The sequence below is a fragment of the Microcaecilia unicolor genome, chromosome 2, assembly GCF_901765095.1.
Source record: "Microcaecilia unicolor chromosome 2, aMicUni1.1, whole genome shotgun sequence".
In the NCBI taxonomy this organism is placed as follows: Eukaryota; Metazoa; Chordata; class Amphibia; order Gymnophiona; family Siphonopidae; genus Microcaecilia; species Microcaecilia unicolor.
Window position 1 is genome coordinate 402,805,840 of NC_044032.1, and position 27,241 is coordinate 402,833,080.

The window sequence follows — 27,241 nt, forward strand, 5'->3', positions numbered from 1 at the left end:
TCTAAAAAGATACGCCAAATCCCACTGCAAACTAGACATATGCCCAAACAACCTTATGAAATCAGCTCCTCTACAATTCATAACAGACCTAACGAACCACGTAAACTTTATGCTACAAAACGGACTTTTCCCTAAAGAAAAAGGAAAAATTTTACTCACCCCAATACCTAAAGATACAAAGAAAAACGCAAGCGAATTAACCAACTACAGACCAGTAGCATCCATACCACTAACAACCAAAATAACCGAAGGATTGGTAACTAAACAACTCACAGATTATCTAAACAAACACTCAATACTGCATGATGCCCAATCAGGATTCCGGTCGAATCACAGCACAGAAACAGTACTGATTACCCTCATGACTAAATTTAAACAAATGATTGCAACCGGCAACAATATACTCCTCCTACAATTCGACATGTCAAGTGCCTTTGACATGGTCGACCACGGAATCCTATTACACATACTTGAATACTTTGGTATTGGAGGAAATGTCCTAAACTGGTTCAAGGGGTTCCTAACTCAACGATCATATCAAGTCACATCAAATTCAACCACGTCCGCTGCTTGGACACCCGAATGTGGAGTACCACAAGGATCACCCCTCTCACCAACCATTTTCAACCTAATGATGATCCCCCTGGCGAAACTCCTATCGAACCACAACCTCAACCCATATATTTACGCCGATGATGTAACTATATACATCCCTTTCAAAAAAGACATTAAAGAAATCTCCAATGAAATCAACCTAAGTCTACACATCATGAACACCTGGTCAGATGCTTTTCGCTTGAAACTAAATGCAGAAAAAACTCAATGCCTGATACTCACGTCCCAATACAACACGAAAGAATTCACTGCTTTAAACACACCAACACTAAACCTTCCAATCTCAGAAACGCTAAAAATCCTTGGAGTCACTATTGACCGCCACCTAACACTCGAAACTCAGGCAAACAACACAACCAAAAAGATGTTCTACTGCATGTGGAAACTGAAAAGAATAAGACAATTCTTCCCAAGAACCGTCTTTCGTAGCCTGGTGCAATCCCTCGTTCTCAGCCATCTGGATTACTGCAACTCACTATACGCAGGTTGCAAAAAGCAAATACTGAGAAAACTCCAAACAGCCCAGAATACAGCAGCCAGACTCATCTTAGGAAAACCAAAATATGAAAGTGCAAAACCCTTACGAGAGAAGCTACACTGGCTCCCACTTAAAGAACGCATTACCTTTAAAGTATGCACATTAGTCCATAACATCATTCACGGTGAAGCCCCAGCCTACATGTCGGATTTAATAGACTTACCACCAAGAAACGCCAAAAGATCATCCCGAACTTTCCTCAACCTCCACTTTCCTAATTGCAAGGGCTTGAAATACAAAACACTGCACGCGTCAACCTTTTCCTACATGAGCACGCAGTACTGGAATTCATTGCCAAGCAACCTGAAAACGATCCACGAGCAAAAAACCTTCCGCAAACTACTGAAGACCCACCTCTTTGAGGAAATTTACAGAAAGAACCAAAACACATAAAACCGCACTCACTGTTCAACAATGCATCACTACAGCCACTCTGAATTCCCATCCCCTACCTCACCTTCTCATCTCCCGCAAACTTACCTCACTCATACCTTACTCACAGAAAATGTATACCAAATGCTTGCCTGTTATTATATACCACCCCTCCTGCTTCCCGCGGGTTCCCTCCAATGTATCGCCCCTTTTAGTTTCCCGTTCTTTCCTTCCAATGTCTCAATGATCTTTTCCATTATTATATTCCTTGTTACAAAACTTGTCTCTCAAAACGCTTCATAATGTAATCCATAACTGAGCTGTAACAAAATGTACTTCCAGTTTTCATAACGTATTGTAAGCCACACTGAACCCGCAAAAAGGTGGGAAAATGTGGGGTACAAATGCAATAAATAATAATAATAATAAAAAGAAGCTACGGAAAGGATCAATGCCTTTTTGTTCTCCTTACAAAATGTGCTTTGCCTAACCAGTTTAACATCTTAGCACCTGCCAGTCCTCTAAGATAAGGTCTGTCTCTTGAGATCCCTTCCACAGTCTCTGACTCTTTTGATTCCAGTTTCAGAAAGATTTTCACAAAAGAGGCAGAGGCCTGGAACAATCTTCCTGATTCCCTACGCCAAGCCCCCTCCCTACCCATCTTCAAATCCTTGCTTAAAGCTCACCTCTTCAATGCTGCATTCGGAACCTAACCTTTCGAACATATAGGTTGCCCCAATCTGTCTGACCTATCAGGTTAACTGTACATTTGTCTTTTAGATTGTAAGCTCTTCGAGCAGGGACTCTCTTTCCATGTTAAATTGTACAGCGCTGCGTAACCCTAGTAGCGCTTTAGAAATGTTAAGTAGTAGTAGTAAGGAAGGCTTTCATTCTCGCAGACACATAAAGAAACAAAGCTCCTCTTTCTTTTCATGTCTTATAGATCTAAAATCTATTTGATATCTATATATGAGATATGGTATACATGGTGAATAGAAAAAAAGGGAACCCATATTTTACCTTATAGCATGAGTCACTGTGCACTTAAGTCAAATTTTCAGTAACTGTGCAGAAACGTATTGAAAATAATGTGATAACAATACATATGTCATATCCTAATGCTGTTGTCATATACCTTGTAAAATACAAGGGTCAAAAATTGGAACGAAACACTTTGGCCCTGAATACATTATTCATATTTGGCCAAATAGTGATTTAAATTCAAATATGAATAATCCAGGGCTCTACTGTGCTTCTTTTATTGTTTAAGTTAAAGTTCAATACCCATTATTCATATTCGGTATTTTCTTGGCTGAATAATATTTTTCATTATTCGTATTCAGCCAAATAGTAAAATATACTATTTGGTATAGCTGTAAAATATATATACACATACATATATATACCATATGAGACCAATTTTGAATAAAGCATCTGAGGAATAATAGAGACATCTGAATTAGATGTTTCAAATTATTTGAAAATTTGGCAGTGCTATATGTCTTACGAGTGCTGCTGAATATACAAGTGTATATATACATATGAATTTATATGTAGAACCACCGGCCAAAATGATAAAGGGGATGTAACTCCTCTCATATGAGGGAAGGCTAACTCCAGACTCCGCTCCTTCTATCTCGCCGCACCTTATGCCTGGAATAAGCTTCCTGAGCCATTACATCTAGCTCCATCCCTGGCTGCCTTCAAATCCGGGCTAAAGGCCTACCTGTTTGATGCTGCTTTCAACTCCTGACTTGTAACTTTCATCTTATCCTTATGTGTCCTTCTGTCTGTCCTTCCCTTATCCTTTTTGGTCCTGTCTGTTTGTCCTGATTTAGATTGTAAGCTCTTTTGAGCAGGGACTGTCTTCTTCATGTTCAATTGTAAAGCACTGCGTAAAACTGGTAGCGCTATAGAAGTGATTTATAGTAGTAGTAGTAGTAGGTTAGGGCTCCTCAGTTTGGTAAAGACAGCTGAGGGGAGATATGATTGAGGCCTACAAATTCCTGAGTGGTGTAGAACAAGTAGAAGGGAATCAATTTTTTACTCTTTCAAAAAGTAGAAAGACTAGGGGACACTCAATGAAGTTGCATGGAAATACTTATAAACCAATATTTTTTCATTCGGAGAATAGTTAAGCTCTGGAACTCGTTGCCGGAGGATGTACTAACAGCAGTTAGTTTATCTGGGTTTTAAAAAAGTTTGGACAAGTTCCTGGGGGGAAAACTCCATAGTCTGCTATTGAGATAGACCTGGGGAAGCCACTACTTGCCCTGGGATTGGTAGCATGGAATGTTGCCAAGTACTTGTGACCTGGCTTGGCCACTGTTGGAAACAGGATCTGGGCTAGATTAACCATTGGTCTGACCCAGTATGGCTACTCTTATGTTCTATGAATCTACATGCAGAAGTCGCAAAGATTAGCCCTTTAACTTTGGCTCAGACAACCTGGTTTTTCTGTATTCTGTCCTAACATACACACTTTAGGGCCGATTTTTAAAAGTATTTGTCTGGGTAGCAGCACCTGGTAACTGGACAAGTGCCACTGAGAGAGAGATTCAGCTGTGCCATCAGCAATCATGAAAGCTAGTGCCTTATAGTGATCTGTGTGCTAGTTATTACAGCCGACCACTCCTCCTTCCCCTGTCACTCCATGAACTGCCCCTACCCTCATTAAGCAGCTAGTACAGATTTTTTATTGCACTGGCGTGGTAACAGCATAGGTCTGCATGAACATACATCACACGAAAGCCTGGGTGCCCCAACATAATAGCTCTGACAAAAAAGCCACAACAAATCAGCCCAGAACAAAATAGCCCTACTTCCTTGTCATCAGCAGCAGATGAATCCATTACGAATAGGTTGTATCCACCTATCAGCAGGGGGAGATAGAGAACACTGAAAACCATAGTGCCTCCTGGACAGCTAGCTCCATCTGCCTCTCAGTATTCTCTATCTCCCAGCAGGGTTGGACGCAGCTTATTCAGCTCCTTCAAGAATCTGCCTGGGGTGGCTCCTGTGCTTTTACCAGTTGTAGCAGGGGTGTTGTGGCTATTGCAGCTCCACTTTAAAGGCACATAGGTTAGCCCTTTCCCTGCCTTACCCTTCCCCCTATGTGGATGCAGGCATATAGGTTTGCCCTGTCTCTGCCTTACCCTTCCCCCTATGTGGATGCAGGCACATTGGTTCGTCCTTTCCCTGCCTTTCCCACTCTCCTGGACCTCCGGAGTGCCTCTGTAGCTGTTGCCTCTAACTTTCCTCACAGCGTTTAAAAAAAAAAACAACAACAAAAAACGCGACACGCTTGTTAGCTCTGCGATTCTGAGGCTATCTTCTGTCTGTGCAGCATGACCGGAGCTCTGGGACTCGGTCTGTTGAGGTAAGAGGGGGAGGGCCTGCGATCGTGGCGTTTTTGGCGCGAATCCGCCATTTTGAAATTTTCCACTGGTTTCGGTGATGGCTGCGGAGGTTCACGTTGTGGTAGGCACAGATCTGCAGCAGGGCTCTGTAAATCATGCTCTTCAGACGTCAGGGCCGGCACTAGCATGGCGAGCGATGTTTCTTCCCACTCGGTGGAGCTGGCAGTGGGCGCCATCTTGGATGCGCCACATGGCTCGACCCCCGCAGGAGCGGAGGGGTCTGAGGCCAGAGGGGAATCTCGGATGGAGGCTGCCAGAGGAGCTGCTTGCCCCGGATTGGACCAGGGTGAGCCTTTCTCCCCTGAGTTTGTGTTGCTTTTACATAAAGCGTTCATGTTAAAGAGAGCTCTGCCGCAGGTGTCTGACTCTGCGTTGCTACCTGGTTCCCCTCCGGTGGAGGCCGGCACGGGATTGCCGTCAGGCGTTCTTTCCCCAGACAGTTGGCCGCGTGACAAGCGTAGAAGGGTAAATTCCCCTTCAGAGAGTGGTGCACCCCCTCCCCCCCCCGGTCGGGCTGTGGGGATTCTGAGGGGTCTGGCAGGCCTTCGTGGTCCGAGGAGCCAGAGGAAGGTGCCGAATTGCCACTGGATCCTGATGATCCCACCATGGTTAGGATTTTTCACCTCGAGGAGCTGCCAACGCTTATTTCTGACGCCTTGCAGGCCCTCTCTATTGAAGATCCTGCGCTTGGCGAGGCCTCCTCTGGTAATCCGAGGATGGCAAGTACTAAGAAGCCTACTCGAGCCTTTCCTTTGCATGACTCCATCCAAGAGCTTATTTCAGTTCAATGGGCTGACCCTGAGGGGCCTTTGAAAGTTGCCAGGGCAATGGGGCACTTATACCCTCTAAGTGAGGAACACTTGGCACGCTTCGCAGTGCCTAAAGTGGATGCCCTAGTCACGGCTGTGACAAAGAAGACTACCCTCCCAGTAGAGGGAGGGGTCGCCCTGAAGGACATGCAGGACCGACGTCTGGAATCAGCACTGAAACGGTCCTTTGAAATTTCGGGCCTAGCCTTACGGGCGTCTGTGTGCAGTTGTTATGCTGCTCGAGCCTGCCTCGCTTGGTTGCAACAGGCAGTGGAACAGCCCGGAGATGGGGCGGAGCCCCTTGCGGAGGTGGCACCGTGGATGGAATCGGCCTTGTCATTTTTGGCTGACGCCCTGTATGATCTGGTCAGAGCCTCGGCTAAACAGATGTCTGTGGCAGTGGCCGCTCGCCGCCGTCTATGGCTACGGCATTGGCGGCTGACATGGCCTCTAAGCAAAGGTTGGTGAAGTTGCCCTTCCAGGGCCTTCTATTTGGTGAGGAGTTGGAGAAAATTGTCAAGGGCCTGGGGGATCCTAAACCCCAGCGGTTACCCAAGGATAGGCTGCGGCCTTCTTCCAAGGGTCAGGCAGTTCCCTCCTCTTCCAGATCTCGCTTCCGTGAAGCTAGAAGGTACCGCCCGGGGCATTCCGCTGGATTTACTTCACGTGCCCGTTTTCAGCAGAGGAACTCCTTTTGCTCGGACAAACGCTCCGCAGCAGCCGGCTCAAGGCCTAGAGTTCATGGGCGACCCTCTCAATGATGGTGCGCTGGCCCACTCCTTGATTCCTGCAGTTGGAGGACGTCTTTCCCTCTTTCTCGAGGAGTGGGTCAAGATTACCTCAGATCAGTGGGTTTTGGACCTGATCAGAGACGGTTACAGATTGGAATTAAATGCCCCGGTGAGAGACGTGTTTTTGGAGTCCCAATGCGGCACTGCTGTCAAACGGGCGGCAGTAGAGGAGACCTTGCAAGGCTTGTTGCACCTGGGAGCGGTGATCCCCGTGCCTCTCGCCGGACGCGGCTGTGGTCGTTACTCCATTTATTTTGTGGTGCCGCGAAAAGGCGGGTCTTTTCGACCCATTCTCGACTTAAAGAAAGTCAACGAGTCACTCAAAGTACGGCATTTTCACATGGAAACCCTGCACTCTGTCATTGCGGCGGTACAGCCAGGAGAATTTCTCACATCTCTGGACCTCCGGTTCCTCCGGTTTGCGGTGTTGGGAAAACATTTCCAGTTTCGGGCCTTGCCTTTTGGCCTCGCCACAGCTCCCCGAACCTTTTCCAAGGTAATGGTGGTAGTAGCTGCTTTCCTCAGGCGAGAGGGTGTTCGGGTTCACCCGTACCTAGACGACTGGCTCATCAGAGTGGACTTTGCAGAAGAGAGTCGTCATGTAACAGCCAGAGTGGTCTCAGTTCTGCAGTCTCTGGGCTGGGTCGTCAATATATCCAAAAGTCACCTGATCCCCTCTCAATCTCTAGAATATTTGGGGTCCGGTTCGGCTTCGGGGTTGGTTTTTTTACCCGAGCAAAGGAGGTGTAAGCTTCAGACCCAGGTCCGTCTGCTCCTGAGGATGCCTCGCCCGTGAGCTTGGGACATTGTCCAGCTGTTGGGGGTCAATGACGGCCACCCTAGAAGTGGTGCCTTGGGCGAGAGCGCACATGAGACCGCTGCAGTTTTCCCTGCCACAACATTGGTCTCCCATTTCCCAGGATTATCAGTGCAGACTTAATTGGCTCCCTGCGGCCCAACTCAGCATGGAGTGGTGGCTCTCAGTCAGCAAGCTGCGGTGAGGAATGCAGTTAGTGCTCCCCGTTTGGTGCCTGGTGGTAACCGATGCCAGCCTGAAGGGCTGGAGAGCTCATTGCCAGGAGGGGCATGCCCAGGGTCTGTGGACACTCGAAGAATTGACCTTGGAAGGATTGGCTGTCAGAGTGCTGTCGGACAATATGACGGCAGTGGCCTTCATAAATCGTCAAGGTGGAACGCAGTGCAGAGCACTGGCCGCGCAGGCAGCTCAGATTTGCCACTGGGCCGAGCTGCATCTACAGTTCCTGTCAGCAGCTCACATTGCAGGTCAGAGCAACGTGCAAGCTGATTATCTAAGCAGTAACCTCATCGACCCAGCGGAGTGGGAGTTGGCAGACGAAGTGTTCCTTCAACACTGTGCCAAATGGGGAACGCCCCTAGCGGATCTGATGGCGTCAAGCGCAAATGCCAAAGTCCCGTGCTTTTACAGCAGACGGAGAGATCCTCGCTCGGCGGGGTTGGATGCCTTGGCTCAACCCTGGCCTCTGGGCCCCCTATATGTGTTCCCGCCTTGGCCCTTGATAGGGCGAGTACTCCTGCAAATTCGGCTGCACCAGGGAGTGGTGATTCTCATTGTCCCGGATTGGCCCAGGCGGCCCTGGTATGCGGACCTCCGGTGGATGCTGGTGGAGGCTCCTCTTCCTTTGCCTCTGGTACCAAACCTGTTGTTGCAGGGCCAAGTGACTATGGAGGACCCTTGCCGCTTTGGTCTTACGGCATGGCTATTCAGAGGGTGCAATTAAGAGACAAGGCTATTCTAACAGTCATCTCCACTCTCTTGCAGGCCCGCAAGCAGCCCATTTCCGTTGCTTATGCCCGGATTTGGCGTCAGTTTGAGGCTTGGTGTGTTCCAAAGGCGATCACACCCATGCGGGCTTCTTTCTCGCCGATTCTTGACTTTTTGCAGGATGGTGTACAAAAAGGCTTGGCCTATAATTCCCTGCGGGTGCAAGCGGCAGCATTGGCATGCTTTCGAGGGAAGGTCGCTGGCTTCTCCTTAGCTGCGCATCCAGACATTACACGGTTTCTTAGAAGGGTGCTTCGGCTCCGTCCTCCCGTGCAGGCACCTTGTCTGGCTTGGAACCTGGGGCTAGTATTGAAGGCTCTTCAGGGTTTGTCCTTCGAGCCGCTGCGGCGGGCTTCGGAGAAGGATATGACTTTAAAGGCAGTCTTCTTGGTGGCCATCACATCGACAAGACGGGTGTCTGAGCTCCAGGCTCTGTCCTGTCGAGACCCATTTCTGCAATTCTCAGAGTCCGGAGTAATGGTACGTACGGTGCTTTCCTTCCTGCCTAAGGTGGTTTCTGTGTTTCACCTAAACCAGCCTATTTTTCTGCCCTCCTTTTCTAGGGAGGAGTTTCCAGAATCCTTTGGGCAGTTGCACCTTCTGGATGTGCGCAGGACTCTGTTGCAGTACCTGCGAATGACAAATGTTTTCAGGACCTCGGATCACCTTTTTGTATTGTTATCAGGTCCTCGCAGAGGGTGTCCAGCGTCTAAAGCCACTATAGCCCATTGGCTCAAAGAAGCTATTTTTTCTGCATATCTGTTGGCTGGCCGGCTTCCGCCTGACGCCTTTAAGGCACATTCCACAAGAGCGATTTCCTCTTCTTGGGTTGAAACTGGAGCATTCTCTCTTCAAGAGATACGTAGTGCGGCTACTTGGGCTTCTAAGCTCTCTTTTGCCCAACATTAAAGGCTGGATGTGGCTGCCAGGAGGGATGCACTTTTTGGAGCACAAGTGCTTGCGCGTGGTGTGGCTTGTTCCCACCCTATCTAGGGATTGCTTTGATACATCCCATTCGTAATGGATTCATCTGCTGATGATGACAAGGAAGGGAAAATTAGGTTCTTACCTTGGTAATTTTCTTTCCTTTAGGCACAGCAGATGAATCCATGATCCCTCCCTGATTGACTCTGTTTTGTGTTCAGTTTTTTCCTGCAGAGATGTTCCCTCATTGGGAGAAGTTGGAAAACAGTTTTCAGGATTTCTGTTCTACTTCAGGAGGTTGAGTTCGTCCCTCCTATGTGTTATTGCTCCTGTTCTGGGACGTTCATTCGCTGTGAGGAAGTTCATGTTATTCTACTTTGCGGTGTAACATTGCTTTGGAAGCTTCAAATACTGAGAGGCAGATGGAGCTAGCTGTCCAGGAGGCACTATGGTTTTCAGTGTTCTCTATCTCCCCCTGCTGGTAGGTGGACACAACCCATTCGTTATGGATTCATCTGCTGTGACTAAAGGAAAGAAAATTACCAAGGGTAAGAACCTAATTTTCCCATAAAATGGCCCCTCCCACAAAATAACCCTTGACAAAATAGCCCCCTAGAAAAAAATAACACATCACAAAAAAGATGATAAACTACAAGTGAAATCTTCACTGATAAAGGCTCCTACCAGCATTGCATTGTATAAAGCATATATAAATAAACACAATTCTATAGCTACCAACTAGTATTCATGATTTGTTCTGCTGTTTAAGGAAACTATTCTTCCATTAACATGCTAATTTAAAACGAACAATATTGTCATCATTTTCATAGTCTTACTAACCTTATTCTTTTTGCAAGCTAAGATAATTAGGAAAAAATGTGTTTATTTTGGGGTTTGCTGGGATTCAATTATTATGATTGAGTTATAATACAATTTTTTTAAATTGTTTGTTCATCATTATAGTACTGTTTTTAATAGGAATATATATTTTATAGTATGCCACTTTGAAGACTGATAGTGGAATGATAGGCAATCAAATTAAACCAAGCCTTCTGGTTGGATAGGTTCACAGATTGGGGTGTACCAGAGATGTGTATTTATTAGTGCATATTCAATTTTTTTTAATGCTCCTTAAATGTAGTGCACGCCAAATCAACTTAACATATGTTAACCTACAAATTAGCATCTATGAATTTTTTTAAGCTTATCTATTGCCTTGATCTGTACAGCCAAAGCGATGTACAAACACACCAGGAAAACACAATCGACCCCAATAAATGTGAGGGAAATCAGTAGTGAGGAAAGAACCAAATTTTAACATTATGCATTGCATATTACTGTATTAATCAAAGATGATATAATGAGAAATATAGTTCTCATATTTGATTACACTAGTGAAAAATGCTGAATGCAACATCTAGAAAACATGCAATGGGAATCCATATTTGTTTCTCTCTCTCTTTCTCTTTTTTCTGCCTTTGTGAAGGTTCTGCACCAGTATTGTTGCTCAGGATTCCAATGGAACGATTTATCATGGCAGGAATCTGGATTTTGGTTTTGAAGATTACCTCAGAAATTATACCATTGATGTGGAGTTTGAGAAGAATAATGAGGTGCTTGCTGCAGAAAATGATACCAGCTATGTTTATGTTAATGTTCAGAGAGCCACTCAGCTCGTTATCTTTAGGGAACATTTTCAGCTTAAGCTGCTTAATGCAGCCATTTTAAGTTTCCAGCTGAAAACTGTCTAGGTTTACTGCAGCTAGGTTCTCTGGCAAAAACATAGCTGGTTAGGGCTGAAAATCAGGTCTGACCGGCCATGTCTTTACCCTTGATAGGGTCAGCCAGCACCCCATCCTCCCAACTAAATACTGCATTAACACCGTGTGGGGGAGGAGCAGATAATCCTGGCTTTCTCCTGTTCTTTCAGTTTTGCTGTTAAATCTTTTTTTATTTTGCCCCAATTCATCCCTAGAGGAACACCAATTCAGACTAGTTTTCTGTGTAGTTCCAATGAGTATGCATGAGATAGTGATACAAAAAAAGAGTAGAGGAGGACCAACAGGCTTGTTTAAAAATGTATGTTATCCTATATAATAACTCTCACCTCCGATGTTCTATCTTGCTGCCTGGGACCGTGGCGCATTTCGAGTTGGTCTGCTAGGCTCCGTAGATCAGGCTGACATCACCATAGCCTTTATGATGTCAACTTCAGAACCCGGTGGGAAAAAAAAACCATGCCTTACAGCTGATCCATGTCCAGAGGAGGGTCGCTGGACATGGGTGGCTGGAGGGGGGGCAGGGGAGAGAGGAGGGACATGGGTGGCTGGAGGGGGGGCAGAGGAGAGAGGAGGGTCGCTGGACATGGGTGGCTGGAGGGGGGCAGGGGAGAGAGGAGGGTTGGACATGGGTGGCTGCAGGGGGCAGGGGGTCGCTGGACATGGGTGGCTGGAGGGGGGGCAGGGGAGAGAGGAGGGTCGCTGGACATGGATGGCTGCAGTGGGCGCAGGGGGAGAGGAGGGTTGCTGGGCATGGGCTGCAGGGGGAGAGGAGGGTCGCTGGACATGGGTGACTGAAGGGGAGCCGAGGAAAACCTTGCTAGCGCCCGTTTCATTTGTGTTAGAAATGGGCCTTTTTTACTAGTATATATTTATATTTGGGGTTTTTTTTTTTGAGCGTATCTATGAACAAAAATAGATTGATCCAAAGCAGAAAAAGTAATTCCTGTCCAAACATGTTTGCAAACTAATGTTCATAGAGAGGGCTGGTCTTTAGCAAGTGCGGGGCCCTGTGCAGACAAATTTGGTGGTGCCCCGCCCACCTAGCTCCACCCCATTTATAAGATCATTCAATTTTTAGAAACATTTTTATTTATGAAATTTCAAAGAAAGACAAATGAAGCAAAACTTGTACAGAAAAATTGAATGAAATAAGCACAATGCTATCATGAATATAAAAACATATAGCCCACCAAGGTATTAAAATTGTTTTAAAATATATGATACAAGCAACAAAGCCCATTTCATGAAAAATGAAATGGGCCCTAGGAAGGACAGCTGATTCCAAGGCAAGGGGAGGAGTACTCCTCCCCCTGCCTCGGAATCATCTGTCACCCCTCGCCGCCGTTGTGGACTACCTGATGTCAGACGCACACAGAGGAACTTCCAGAGAAGATGAACAACGCGAAGGGCACAACAGCACTTCGGCTGTCGGGGGTTTGGGTCCCCCTTCAGCACAGGTAGTCCACAACGGCAGCACTGCGGCGGGGGGGGTGTGGTTTTCACCGGCACGGGGGGGGGGGGGGTTGAGGGGGGTCGAGGGGGCCGTAGCGTGGGGGGGAGGGGAGAAATTGCCTGCCTAGGGCCCGTTTCCTTGCCTTCAGAAATGGACCTTTTTTACTAGTTATTATATAAAAAAGGGGTGGAAACAATAAAAAGGATCTAATTGTTAAAGAGCATATAAATTATATATACCTTAAGTTGGATGTATGTTGATATAAAACTACTTTGATGCTGATGTTATTCAATTTCTGAAAAAGGGGGAAGAGAGGATATTGGTTAATGAATAGATGTACCTTGTCTTATTCCTGGGTAACTATTTAAGAAGTGTGGCATATTATGAAATTGTAACAAATATTATGAGAGAAGGTTGTACGTAAAAAACCCTAAAAGGTATAAAGGAAAAAGAAAAAAAGAGAGAAAATATATATTGATAGAAGTAAATAGAAATAAAATACAATAAAAATTAATAAGAAAATGACAACTTTTGTGATATTATTATAGTGATAATATACTAATAAATTGCAAACTATATAAAAATATAAGAACAAAATATAGACATGGTATGTACATTTGAATGGCCATGCATGGTGTAAATGGTAACTTCCTTGTCATCAAGCAGATGAAGCCATTACGTATGGGTTATGTCCATCAACCAGCAGGGGAGATAGAGAGCACTCAAACTTTCACAGTGCCCTCTTGGCCAGCTAGCTCCACTGCCTCTTCAGTATTCTCTATCTCCCTTAGCAGGGTGGCTGCAGCTTGTTCGAGCTCCAGAAAAGTCTGCCGGGAGGTGGTTCCTGGCTTGCTAGTTGTTAACCGGGGTGTTGGAGGCTATAGCAGCTTCACTTTAAAGGCACATAGGTTAGCCCTTTCCCTGCCTTACCCATACCTCTGTGGATGTGGACATATTGCCTTGTTTTCCCTGTCCTTACCCACCAACAGTGGATGCAGGCATATAGGTTCGCCCTTTCCCTGCCTTTCCCACTCATCTGAGCCTCCGGAGTCTTCAATACCTCTGCTTTCCTCACAGCTTAAAAAAAAAAAAAGTCGCGTCGCGTTTTTAAACGCTGAGACGCTGGAACAGAGGTTTTTGACCTGATTTTCAGCAGGATCGTAGTTGTACACTAGATCCTTTGAGGTAAGAGTGTTTTCCAACTCCTCCGGGGTGGGCCCGTGATCGGGGCGATTTTGGCGCGAAACCGCCATTTTGGATTTTACCGCCATTTTTCGGCGATGGCTGCGGACAATGTTAAGCGCTGTTCCACTTGTGGCAAGCGCAAATCAGCAGCAGGGCTCTGTAAATCATGCTGTATTGGCGTAGGAGCCGGCCCGAGCATGGCGAGCGATGTTTCTTCCCGCTCTGAGCTGGCAGCGGGCGCCATTTTGCTTACACCGCATGGTGCGGCCTCCGTGGACACGGAGAGACCTGAGCCAGGTGGGGCACCTCGAGATGAGGTTATTTCAGGAGTGGCTAGCACCGGACAGGATTTGGGTGCCCAGGGTGAGATTTTCTCCCCGGATTTTGTGCTTTTGCTGCATAAAGCATACATGATGAAAAGAGCCCTTCCTCAAGGGTCGCCTGATGCTCCTCTGATTGCCCCCCCCCCCCCGATGGATTCTGGCCTGGGACTGCCCAGTGAGGTTTTTTTCCCGGATGCTTGGCCTAAAGATAAGCGCAGAAGGGTTAATTCCCCTTCAGATTGTGGTGCATCTTTTTCCCCCCCGTGGTCGGGGTGTGAGGATTCGGAGAACTCTGACAAACGTTCTTGGTCTGAGGAACCAGAGTCAGGTGCGGATTTACCACAGGATCTGGATGATCCCTCTGCGGTGAGGATTTTCCACCGTGATGAGCTGCCAGCGCTTATTTCAGATACCCTGCAGGCCCTCTCGATTGAAGATCCTGACAGTGGCATGGCCTCCTTGGGTAATCCCAGGATTGCTAGTACCAAGAAAGCTGCTCGGGCCTTCCCTTTGCATGACTCCATCCTAGAGCTTGTTTCGGCTCAGTGGGCTGACCCCGAGGGACCTTTGAGAGTTTCCAGGGCTATGGGGCAGTTATACCCTCTGCGTGAGGGACATATGGCTCGTTTTCAAATGCCTACAGTGGATGCCCTAGTCACTGCGGTGACAAAGAGAACTACCCTCCCTGTTGAAGGAGGTGTTGCCCTGAAGGATGTTCAAGACCGTAGGCTGGAAACAGCGTTGAAACGGTCCTTTGAAATTGCAGGTCTCACTGTTCGGGCGTCTGCATGCAGCTGTTATGCTGTGAGAGCCTGCCTAGCTTGGCTGCAACAGGCAGTGGCTCAGCCGGAGATGGAGCGGAGCCCTTCTTGGATGTGGCTCCGCGGATGGAGGTGGCCTTGTCCTTTCTGGCTGATGCCCTTTATGACCTTGTCAGAGCTTCGGCTAAACAAATGGCAGTAGCAGTGGCGGCTTGCCGTCGTCTGTGGCTACGACACTGGGCAGCGGACATGGCCTCTAAGCAAAGGTTGGTGAAGTTGCCTTTTCAAGGACTTCTCCTATTTGGTGAGGAGTTAGAGAAAATTGTGAAAGGCCTGGGTGATCCAAAACCCCAGCGCTTGCCCGAAGATAGGCAGAGGCCTTCCTCTAAGGGCCAGGTGGTCCACTCCTCGTACAGACCTCGCTTCCGTGAAGCTAGAAGGTACCGCCCGGGGCGTTCTGTTGGGTTCACTTCTCGTGCCCGTGGTCAGCAGAGGAACTCCTTTCGCTCGGACAAGCGTTCCGCAGCCGGTGGCTCAAGACCAGGAGTTCAGGGGCGACCCTCTCAATGATGGTGTGCCGGCCCTCTCCTCGATGCCTGTCATCGGAGGATGGCTTTCCCTCTTTGTCGAGGAGTGGGCCAAGATTTCCTCAGATCAGTGGGTTCTGGACCTGATCAGAGATGGATACAGAATAGAATTCAACGCCCCAGTAAGAGACGTGTTTGTGGAGTCCCGATGCGGTTCTGCCGTCAAACGGGCGGCGGTGGAGGAGACTTTACAAGGTCTGATTCAGTTAGGGGCAGTGACCCCGGTGCCTCCCGCCGAGCAAGGCTGCGGCCGATACTCCATCTACTTTGTGGTGCCGCGAAAAGGTGGGTCCTTTCGCCCTATTCTGGACTTAAAAGAAGTGAACAAGTCCTTGAGAGTGCGGCATTTCCACATGGAATCCCTGCGCTCCGTCATTGCGGCGGTTCAGCCAGGAGAGTTTCTCACGTCTCTAGACCTGAAAGAAGCTTACTTGCACATTCCGATTTGGCCCCCGCACCAGAAGTTTCTGAGGTTTGCGGTGTTTGGGAAAACATTTCCAGTTCAGGGCCTTGCCTTTTGGCCTCGCCACAGCTCCCCGAACCTTTTCGAAGGTAATGGTGGTAGTAGCTGCTTTTCTCAGGCGAGAAGGTATCAGGGTTCACCCGTACCTAGACGACTGGCTCATCAGAGCAGACTCTGCAACAGAGAGCTTCCAAGCTACAGCCAGAGTGGTCTCAGTACTGCAATCTCTAGGCTGGGTCATCAATATGGCCAAAAGTCACCTGTCCCCTTCACAATCTCTAGAGTTTTTGGGGGCCAGGTTCGACACAGTCTCGGGCTATGTGTTCCTACCCGAGCTAAGGCGGTGCAAGCTTCAGAATCAGGTCCGTCTGCTCCTGAGGATGCCCCGCCCGCGAGCTTGGGACATTGTCCAGCTGCTGGGATCGATGATAGCCACGATGGAAGTGGTACCCTGGGCTAGAGCGCACCTGAGACCTCTACAGTATTCCCTACTCCGGAGATGGTCTCCTATTTCTCAGGATTACCAATGCAGACTTACTTGGCTCCCTGCGGCCCGTCTCAGCATGGAGTGGTGGCTCTCGGACAGCATGCTGCGGCGAGGAATGCCACTGACGCTCCCCGTTTGGTGCCTAGTGGTAACAGATGCCAGCCTGAAGGGCTGGGGTGCACACTGCAAGGGGAAGCATGCCCAGGGTCTATGGACACCCGAGGAGTCGGAGTGGTCCATCAACCGCCTAGAGTTGAAAGCGGTGTTTCAGGCGCTTCTGGCCTTTCGAGTGACCCTGGAAGGATTGGCTGTCAGAGTGATGTCGGACAACACGACAACGGTGGCCTATATAAATTGACAAGGCGGAACAAGGTGCAGAGCACTAGCCGCGCAGGCCGCACTGATTTGCCACTGGGCCGAGCTGCATCTTCAGTGTCTGTCGGCAGCTCATATTGCAGGTCAGAGCAATGTGCAGGCCGATTATCTGAGCAGGCATCAGATCGATCCAGCAGAATGGAATCTGGCAGACGAAGTATTCCTGCAGATCTGTGCCAAATGGGGCAAGCCCGTGATGGATCTAATGGCGACAAGTGCCAATACCAAAGTCCCGTGCTTCTTCAGCAGACGGAGAGATCCTCGCTTGGCGGGGTTGGACGCCTTGGCTCAACCCTGGCCTCCGGGTCTACTTTATGTGTTTCCCCCATGGCCCTTGATAGGGCGCCTGCTCTTGCGGATTCGGCTGCATCCAGGAGAAGTGGTCCTCATCGCCCCGGATTGGCCAAGGAGACCTTGGTATGCAGACCTCCGACAGATGCTCCGGGAGGCTCCTCTGCCGTTACCTCTGGTACCGAACCTCTTGACTCAGGGACCGGTAGCCATGGAGGACGCCGGCCGCTTTGGTCTTACGGCATGGCTATTGAGAGGGCGCAATTGAGGGATAAAGGTTATTCCAATAAAGTTAATTCCACTCTCCTGCAAGCCCGCAAGCGGTCCACTTCCGTGGCTTATGCCAGGATTTGGTGCCTGTTTGAGTCTTGGTGTGCTTCCAGAGCCATTGTTCCAATGCGGGCTCCTGTCTCGCCGATTCTGGACTTTTTGCAGGAAGGTGTACAAAAAGGCTTGGCCTATAATTCCCTGCGGGTGCAGGTGGCAGTGTTGGCCTCCCTTCGTGGTAAGGTGGAAGGCGTGTCTTTGGCTGCTCACCCAGATGTGGCACGGTTTCTTAGAGGGGTGCTTCGGCTCCGACCTCCAGTGCGAGCACCCTGTCTAGCTTGGAACCTGGGGCTAGTTTTGAAAACTCTGCAGGCATCTCCTTTTGAGCCGCTTCGGCGAGCATCGGAGAAAGACTTGACACTGAAGGGCCGTTTTTTCTGGTGGCCATTACCTCGGCGAGACGGGTGTCAGAGCTCCAGGCGCTGTCCTGTAGAGACCCATTTCTGCAATTTTCAGAGTCCGGAGTCACGGTTCGGACCGTGCCTTCCTTTATGCCTAAGGTGGTTTCAGCCTTTCACTTAAACCAGCCTATTTTCTTGCCCTCTTTTTCAGAGGAAGAGTTTCCAGAATCTTTTGGGCAGCTGCACCTTTTGGATGTGCGCAGGACTCTGCTGCAGTATCTGCGAGTTACTAACTCTTTCAGGACTTCTGATCATCTGTTTGTTTTGCTATCCGGTTCTCGCAGAGGGTCTCCAGCGTCTAAAGCCACTATTGCCCGCTGGCTCAAAGAAACTATCTTTTCAGCTTATCTGCTGGCCGGCAGGGTTCCGCCTGTAGCCTTTAAGGCACATTCTACTAGAGCGATTTCTTCCTCTTGGGCTGAAACTGGAGCACTCTCTCTTCAAGAGATATGCAGTGCAGCAACATGGGCTTCTAAGCTCTCCTTTGCTCGACATTACAGGCTGGATGTGGCTGCCAGGAGGGATGCGTGTTTTGGTGCACAAGTGCTAGCGCATGGTGTGGCTTGTTCCCACCCTATCTAGGGATTGCTTTGTTACATCCCATACGTAATGGCTTCATCTGCTTGATGACAAGGAAGGGAAAATTAGGTTCTTACCTTGGTAATTTTCTTTCCTTTAGTCATAGCAGATGAAGCCATGAGCCCTCCCTGTATGATTGTCTGTATGCTGTGAATCTGTTTTTCAGGTTCTGTTCTAATTTCCTGAAGTTCCTTCCTTGGGAGAAAGTTGGAAAACAATCTTCAGGATTCATGTTCAGTTTAAGTTTAGGAGGATGTGTTCATTCCCTCCAGCATGTTTTTTTTTGGAGGATGTATTGATTCTCTCCAGGAGGTGCGTGTGTTCCCCTCCAGTTCTATAAATAGGAGGATGAGTTCATTCCCTTCAGTGTGTTGGGAGGATGTGTGATTCCCTCCAGGAGGCGCGTGTGTTCCCCTCCACTTATACAATAAGGAGGATGAGTTTATTCCCTCCAGGAGGATGTGCATTCCCTCCTTTATGAGTTCATGCCCTTGTGATGGGCCATCGTTCGCTGTGAGGAAAGCTCTTGTGATTCCCATTGCGGTTTGCCATACTGCTTTGGAAGCTTCAAATACTGAAGAGGCAGTGGAGCTAGCTGGCCAAGAGGGCACTGTGAAAGTTTGAGTGCTCTCTATCTCCCCTGCTGGTTGATGGACATAACCCATACGTAATGGCTTCATCTGCTATGACTAAAGGAAAGAAAATTACCAAGGTAAGAACCTAATTTTCCCATGTTTGCTGAGAGCTGCTGGATGAAAGAGAACAGTGGCCAGAAACTTATTACAAAATTAAGAACAGCTGACCGAACTCAAAGGTGACACATTGTGAAGGAATAACAATTAGACAGTGCTAAAGAACTAAATGCATAACAAGTCCAACAAAGCGCTAAGTATGCTGATTTAAAACTGCCTTATGATACAGGTAAAGCATAAGGTAATCCAGAGAAGTACTCTTATTGAAAATGTGTATGAATTTTAAGGAAAGTACCTAGGTTTAAATAATAGCACTACGAAAAAATGTGGTAAAAAATAGAATAAAGAAACAAACAAACCTAATGAAATACAGCGACCAAAAAAAGGGTGTAACCATGGTGTGGCAAAACCAATGAAGAAACTGTAGTAATAAAAGGCTGCCAATTACAGAAAAACTTAGCGTGAGGAAAAAACGGTATTTGTACGTGTAATAGTGTAGAAAATCCAAAATCAAGGTACCAGAGAGAAAAGGGCGGGAAAAGAATGAAAGGGGACTTGATATACTGCCTTTCTGAGTTTTTTGCAACTACATTCAAAGCGGTTTACATAATTCAGGTATTTATTTTGTACCAGGGGCAATAGAGGGTTAAGTGACTTGCCCAGAGTCACAAGGAGCTGCAGTGGGAATCAAACTCAGTTCCCTAGGATCAAAGTCCAATGCACTAACCACTAGGCTACTCCTCCACTCTGGGAGAGACCTTCCTTCTGATAGATACATTGTATAGCGCTTGGACTTGCAAGAGTTCAAATTTGGAAAAGGGGAAGATGGACTGAAACCTCCGTTTTATGGTTCCAGGGAAGTCTGAACGTCACTGAAAAATAGTAACGTGAAGAGAATACGTCAGAGTTGTAGGATGATGGTGAGAAAAAAGAGAGAGAAGTAGAGACTGCCTAAATAAGTAGGAAAAATGTATATTGAGGCTGTGTATGTGCGAAAAACTGAAATGTAGTCTCATGCAATATCTCCTAATTAAACAAATAATAAAATAATCAATGAAATAATAAAATAATAAGCAACGAAATACATTTTTGTGGTCTTATGTGGCTTGTCTTGTATTTGGATGAAATAAAATTTAAATTATTAAAGTGTAAATGAATTAAATGGGATGTTAAAAATGTGTCTTACATAAAAAAATATATGGACATTCAAATTGTTAAAAATGATTAAAAAATAATAAAAGACTAAATAAACATTTAAAAGAAATATGTTAACCATCAAAACCAAAAATCTGAAGGTAAAAATATAAATATATATAGATATAAAAGCAGCTTACGTGAGAACATACACATTGTATACATATATTTCCAACTAAAAACAAAATATGTACATATGTATTCTGTAAAGTTGTGCTATAATCTATATTAATAAATCCCACCTTGAACATTCTGAAGCTCACTCCAAGGCAGAGAAGCACAAAAATCCTGTAGTCTTCATAGGCTAGGACCAGTCACCCTCACTCATAGACCCGCCCTCAGCCACGCCCCATCTGTACATAAAACACTACCTCAACATTCTGAAGACAACCTGCTGAAGCCATCTGCAAAATCCCTAAACAGTTCGTAAGTTCATGGTGGTGAAGCCATCCAACTCACCATGTCTCTCTGCCCCGCCCTCGAGGGCGGAACACAGAGAGTAAAGGGATCCATAAAGGCACCCCTACCAACTGGCAACCCCCTCCAACAAACAACGACCCAGGCAGGGGGAGTGTTTCCGTACTCCTCCCCCTGCCTAGGAATCGCTACAGACTGCTGGCAAACTCCCCAACCACACGACCACAAAAGCCACCCACAACCCCCCCCCCCCACACACACACACACAAACGCAAACACACACACAGAAACACACACACAAACAAATGCACACACACACAAACAAATGCACAAACACACACACAAACAAATGCACACACACAAACGCACACACGCACACACAAACAAATGCACACACATAAACACACACACATAAACACACACACAAACACACACACACATAAACACACACAAACACAAACACACAAACACAGAAACACACAAACAAACGCACACGCAAACACAGAAACTCACAAACGCACACACACAAACACAGAAACACACAAACAAACGCACACGCAAACACAGAAACTCACAAACAAACGCGCACACACATAAACACACACACAAACGCAAACACACAGAAACACAGACACACACGCAAACACAGAAACACACAAACGCACACACACATAAACACACACGCAAACGCACACACACACATGCACACACAAACGCGCACACACAAACACAGAAACACACAAACGCACACACATAAACACACATACAAACGCAAACACACACAAACGCACACACACACACGCACACACACACATGCACACACAAACACACACAAACAAACACACACGCACACCCAAACAGCCTCGATGGTGCACCTCTAAGTGCCCCCCCCGCCGCATCGCCACAACAACCCGTGCAACGGGGCATCAGAAAGCCCCTACCCCCTTCCCTCTTCGCCGCATCACCCAACCCCTTCCCCGCCGCTTCACCAAGCCCCTCCCTCCCCACATCGACCGCCTCGCCACCCGCGACCGCTAATACAAACTCTGTCCGGCGGCTGCTGCTGCTTCTATTCAGCAGCAGCAGCCCGTACATAAAGAAAACAAACAAACAAAAAAACAACCTCCTAAAACGCACCTCCATGTAGAACCATCTCACATTGGCTGACGTCTCTGCAGTCGCTCCTCCTCTCCCCTCAACATCAGTGCCCCTGCCGGAGGACCCCGGAGAAACGCCGAGACGTCAGAGGGGAGAGGAGGAGCGCATGCTGAGACTTCAGCCAATGTGAGATGCTTCTCAACGGAGGTGCGTTTTAGGAGGATTTTTATTTTTGGGTTTTCTTTATGTACGGGCTGCTGCTGCTGAATAGCAGAAGCAGCAGCCGCCGGACACAGTTTGTATTAGCGGTTGCGGGTAGCAAGGGGGTTGATGAGGGGGGAGGGGCTTGGTGATGTGCCACGGTGGGGGGGGTCGGATGATGCGCGAAGGGGGGACAAGGGGCTTTCTTTGGGTGCTGCGCCGGCTGGGGGGGGGAAGTGGGGGGTCTCGCTGGACATGGGTGGCTGGAAGGAAGCAGGGGGAGGGGAGGGGAGGGTCACTGCACATGGGTGGCTGCAGGGGGGTAGGGAACAGGGAGATAGGGATGGGGCTCCACACACACCACATGGTTGCCTGCAAGGGGGACAGGGGATACAGAATGGACACTGCAGGGCGGGCAGGGGGACAAAAGGGTTGGTGGTCATCAGGGGGGACAGGTGTGTCGATGGACATGACTGGTCACAGGGGAGGAACAGGGAAAAAGGAGAGGGGTGTCCTCAGACATGGGTGGCTGCACAGGAGAGGAGGGTCGCTGGACATGGCTGGCTGCAGGGGGGACAGGGGAGAGAGGAGGGATGCTGCACATGCGTGCCTGCAGGGGGACAGGAGGGATGCTGAGGGGGTGGGGGCTGAGACCACATGGGTGGTTGCAGGGGGAGAGGAGGGTTGATGGGCATGGGTGGCTGCAGGGGGATGCTGGACATGGGTGGCTGCAGGGGGAACACGGGGAGAGGAGGGTCGCTGCACATGCCTGGCTGCAAGGGGGCAGGGGAGAGGGAGGGAGTGAGGGGGTTCCTCACACCATATACGCAGTCACTCATTCTCTGTCTGCCACATACACTCTCACTCACACACTCACTGTCTTTGTCCCTCTCTCTCACACAGTGTCACACAGAAACACAAACACTGTCTCTCACACACTCTCTCGCACAAACACATACACTCTGTCTCTCTCTCTCTCTCTCACATTCTCTCTCTGACACACACTCTCCATCTGTCACACACGCTCTTTCTGAAACATACACTCCAAGGAAAACCTCGCTAGCGCCCGTTTCATTTCTAACAGAAACGGGCCTTTTTTACTAGTAGCATATAAATACCATCCTTAAAAACTGAAACTTTAAAGAAATGGCATTAAATCAAAGCCAATATTTAAACCATGGGGTATAACTGTATTTAGTTTAAAAATATAATTTTGTTCTTCTCTCAAGAGTATATTTTCTAGGTCACCTCCTCTACATTTTTTCTGTATTTGTTTTATTACAAACAATTTGATATCTTCAATTGTGTGGTTTGAATTGTGCCAATGTGACACTAAAGGAGCAGATTGTATATTACGACTAATACAACTCCTGTGCTCTATGATTCTAGTTTTAATCATACGTTTTGTTTTTCCTACATATAGTTGACATGGACAGATGATCACATAAATGACATTTATCGAATTGCAGTCTATATTATGTCTCAAGAAATACATTTTCTTAGTGATAGGGTGTTCAAAATTTTCGATTGTAAGACTATGTTTGCAGACTGTGCATTTACCACAACAAGAATGGCCAAATATTAAAATGTCTGTTGTGTCTTTTTCTGGTAATGTCGAGGGTACCAATCTATATAATAATTTGTACCTCAGCATTCTATGGCTGTCTGGGTTCGTAACATCCTGACGTCAGCAAGCCTCCAGCGCTCCCTTCCCTCTCACTGTCCCGCCCTCGCGTAAAGACAAAATGACATTAGAGGAGGGCAGAACAGTGAGGGAAGGGAACGCTGGAGGCGAGCTGATGTCAGGATGTTACGAATGGATGGGAGGGCAGGGCACAGGCAATCGCTGGACATGGAGGGGAGGATAGAATCACGGGACATCGAGGGGGGAGGGCAGGGCAGAGGAGAATCGATGGACATGGATGGGATGGGAGGAGAAGATAGAATCATGGGACACGGATGGAAGGGCAGAGTAGAGGAGATTCACTGGACTTGGAGGGGATGGGAGGAGAGGGGAGAATTGCGGCACACGGAGGGGATGGCAGGGCAGAGGAGAATCGCTGCACATGGAGGGGAGATCAGAATCGCTGCACATGAAGGGGATGGGAGGGGAGGGAAGAATCGCGGGACATGGATGGGGAGGATGGGAGGGGAGGGAAGAATTGCAGGACATGGAGAGGAGGGCAGGGGAGAGAGGAGAAATCGCTTAGACAAGAGCCTTCCTAGGGCCCGTTTCATTTTTGACGAAACGGGCTTGGTTGCACTAGTTTCTCTCTAAGGTTCTTATTTCTGGAATAAGCTATTGTAGGTTTCAGCTCTTTGAAACATGGAAGTGCCTCTAGTACGTGCCAATTTTTCTATACTATTCTACGGAAATCTTGGGAATACTGTGAGAACTTCATTGTGCACACAATATCAGGTGTGCTATGTACTTTCTTTGGTTGTAATAATGTTTTCCTATCTTGGGCCATAGCTTTCCAGAGACATTTAGCTATGCATGAAATGGGATGTCCTCTCTTTTGGAACTGGGATTTCATTAAAGTTGCATTAATGACGTAGGCGTAGAAATTGTGAATATGGTAAATTATTTTTTTGGCTGCGATTGTGAAAGCTTTGATAATGTAAATACGTATTTCTGTCTGTTGGCTTCCTGTAGACATTTGTCACAAAATAATATTCTGTTTTTGTGATGAGGATATCTAAGAAAGGAATCTGTTGGTGATCAAATTGCATTTTGAAATGTAGATTTATCACACATGTTAAGCCACTCATAAAATTTGTGTAGTCTAGTGTCTGTCCTTTTCCAAAGTAAAAAAATATCATCTCTGTATCTTCTATAAAAAATAACCTCTGATTTTAAATGGATGATCTTGTAAAAATGTCTCCTCGAAATTAGCTACATAGAGGTTCGCAATATCAGGTGCCATGGCCGAACCCATGGCTGCTCCTTTGATTTGTTGATAAAATCTTCTTTGGAATGCAAAATAATTGCGAGTAAGTGCTAGTGTAGCAAAGGCAATAATTAGAAAGTTAGGTATACAGCGATTTGTTGTTCTATTTTTTAATGTAACTTCGATGATCACTAATGCTTCCAAATGTGGTATGTTGGTGGTGTATAATGAATCAACATCAAGGTTAACTAATATGATGCTCTCCAAATCACTTTCAAAATCATCCAATAATGTGATCATATGTGAGGAATCTCTGACGTATGATGGAATATTAGGAACGTGTACATAAAAGGAAATCCACAAACTGTGAAAGTGACTCTAGAACTGAACCATTGCCTGAAATGATAGGACTGCCTGGAGGTTTTGTCAACGATTTGTGGATTTTTGGCAAAGTGTAAATCGTTGGTATGACCGGCTTCTGTACCAAAAGGAAGTCCTTCTCCTCCTTTGATGTAAAAAAACCTGCACCATGGGCCAAATGAACAATTTCACTAATATCTTGCTGTAGTTCAATAGTTGGATCTTTTCCCAGAGGTACATAGTATTCTAGATCTGATGTCTGTCTTTCAACTTTTCCCACGTAATCTTCTCTATTCTGGACAATAATTCTTCCACCTTTGTCAGCTGGTTTTATGACAGTGTTGTTTTATTTTGATAAAGAGATCATTTCATCATGTTCTGCCTTTTGATAGATTATAAAAACACTTTTTCGGTCTATTGTTTTCCAACTCTTCTGTCTTTGAGTACACACTTGTTGAAAGTTGAAATGATGGGGTCTGGTATCCCCAGTGGGACCCACTTAAAATTTTTCTTTAACATGGACATATCTGTACTACACTCCTTGTTTTCAAAGAAATGGACAATTTGTAATTCTATCAAGTTTTTTTTTTTACTTCTCTTACTGTACTGTATAGCATTATCTCTCAGCATGTGCGGAAATCACTCTCCCTGGGGTACACTGGTTGACAGTGTACTCTTGTAGCAGAGGCTACAATACTTTTCAAGCAACAAACTGACTTATTTTCTCCTTGTTCAAGTTACCACATTAAAGAAGATTTGCTAAGAATTGAGACTCATCTTGGTGATGTTGTATGCTTACAGTATTGGGTTTAAATGGCATGCTAATCATTATGGGAGTGAGGCGCATAACAGTGATAAGACTTGCCTGAAACAACACACTTACATTCTTATCAATATTGTTTGGATATTGTTTGCAGAATTGTTTTGACTCCTGAGGCAAACATCTTTTCGCCAAAACGCAGGATTTCATTGAGTCAGTTTTTAGTGAGTTGCTTTTTTAAAAATAAATGTTTAGCCCTTGTGTTGGAAGCCAACTGGTCTTCCCCAATTCTTTTTTTCTGTTATTTTTGTTTTGTGTGTTCGTTTGCGGATTCTTGCCTGAAACAACACACTTACATTCTTATCAATATTGTTTGGATATTGTTTGCAGAATTGTTTTGACTCCTGAGGCAAACATCTTTTCGCCAAAACGCAGGATTTCATTGAGTCAGTTTTTAGTGAGTTGCTTTTTTAAAAATAAATGTTTAGCCCTTGTGTTGGAAGCCAACTGGTCTTCCCCAATTCTTTTTTTCTGTTATTTTTGTTTTGTGTGTTCGTTTGCGGATTCTTCTTTTTCTTTTTATTCCGTCTACTGGGTAACAGGCCTAACCCATGAATTCTGGACTGGTCTGGTTGGACTTAAAGAAAATTAGCAGGTAAGACCACAGTTTTACATAGACATCAATGGGATCTCAGCTGAAACAACTCCAGAAAAGTAGTTTAGAGTTTTCCAAATTATTTTAAAAATTCCAGTTGTAAATTGGTAAAGTAAGCAGTTTCCTATGAAAATATATTATAGTAACCAGATAATAGCTTTATTTGGATTTAGCTCGCACCTTTTTCAGTAGTATCCCAAAGTGAGTTACATTCCGATAACTAGTTATTTCCCTGTCCCTAAAGGTTTTAAAATCTAGTTTTGTACCTGAGGCAAAGCAGGGTTAAGTGACACAAGGAACAGCACCTGGATTTGAGCCTGGCTCAGTAGCACCAAATATAGGGCCTCTTTTACTAAGGCACGCTAGCGTTTTTAGCGTGTGCTAATATTTAGGACGCGCTAAATGTTGGCAACATCCATAAGAATATGTGGACGTTGATAAAGTATAGCGCATGCCTTACTATAATACCTTAACGCTTTCCTTGAAGAACTACAGAAATGGGACTGCTTAAAATTAGAGCTGAGATTCCTAAATATTAAAATTTTAGTTTATGTAAACAAACAGACATAAAACCCAAATTCTACCCTTGCAAGATGAAGGTGAACAAATCATTTCACTTAGGAGTGCTTTTACTAAGGTTTGCTAAATGCCACGCAGCTCATTGTATACCTGTGAGCTGCATGGCATA

The 27,241-nt window shown here is 46.5% G+C and overlaps 1 protein-coding gene across 1 annotated transcript in view; it reads left to right on the forward strand.

The window, feature by feature from the left end:
- Positions 1 to 27,241, forward strand: part of NAAA (N-acylethanolamine acid amidase) — a 158,860-nt gene that overhangs the window by 57,831 nt on the left and 73,788 nt on the right. Inside the window, exon 3 of the mRNA XM_030190650.1 lies at positions 10,759 to 10,885. Coding sequence (XP_030046510.1) covers positions 10,759 to 10,885 — 127 coding nt within the window. The remainder of the gene's footprint in view (positions 1 to 10,758; positions 10,886 to 27,241) is intronic.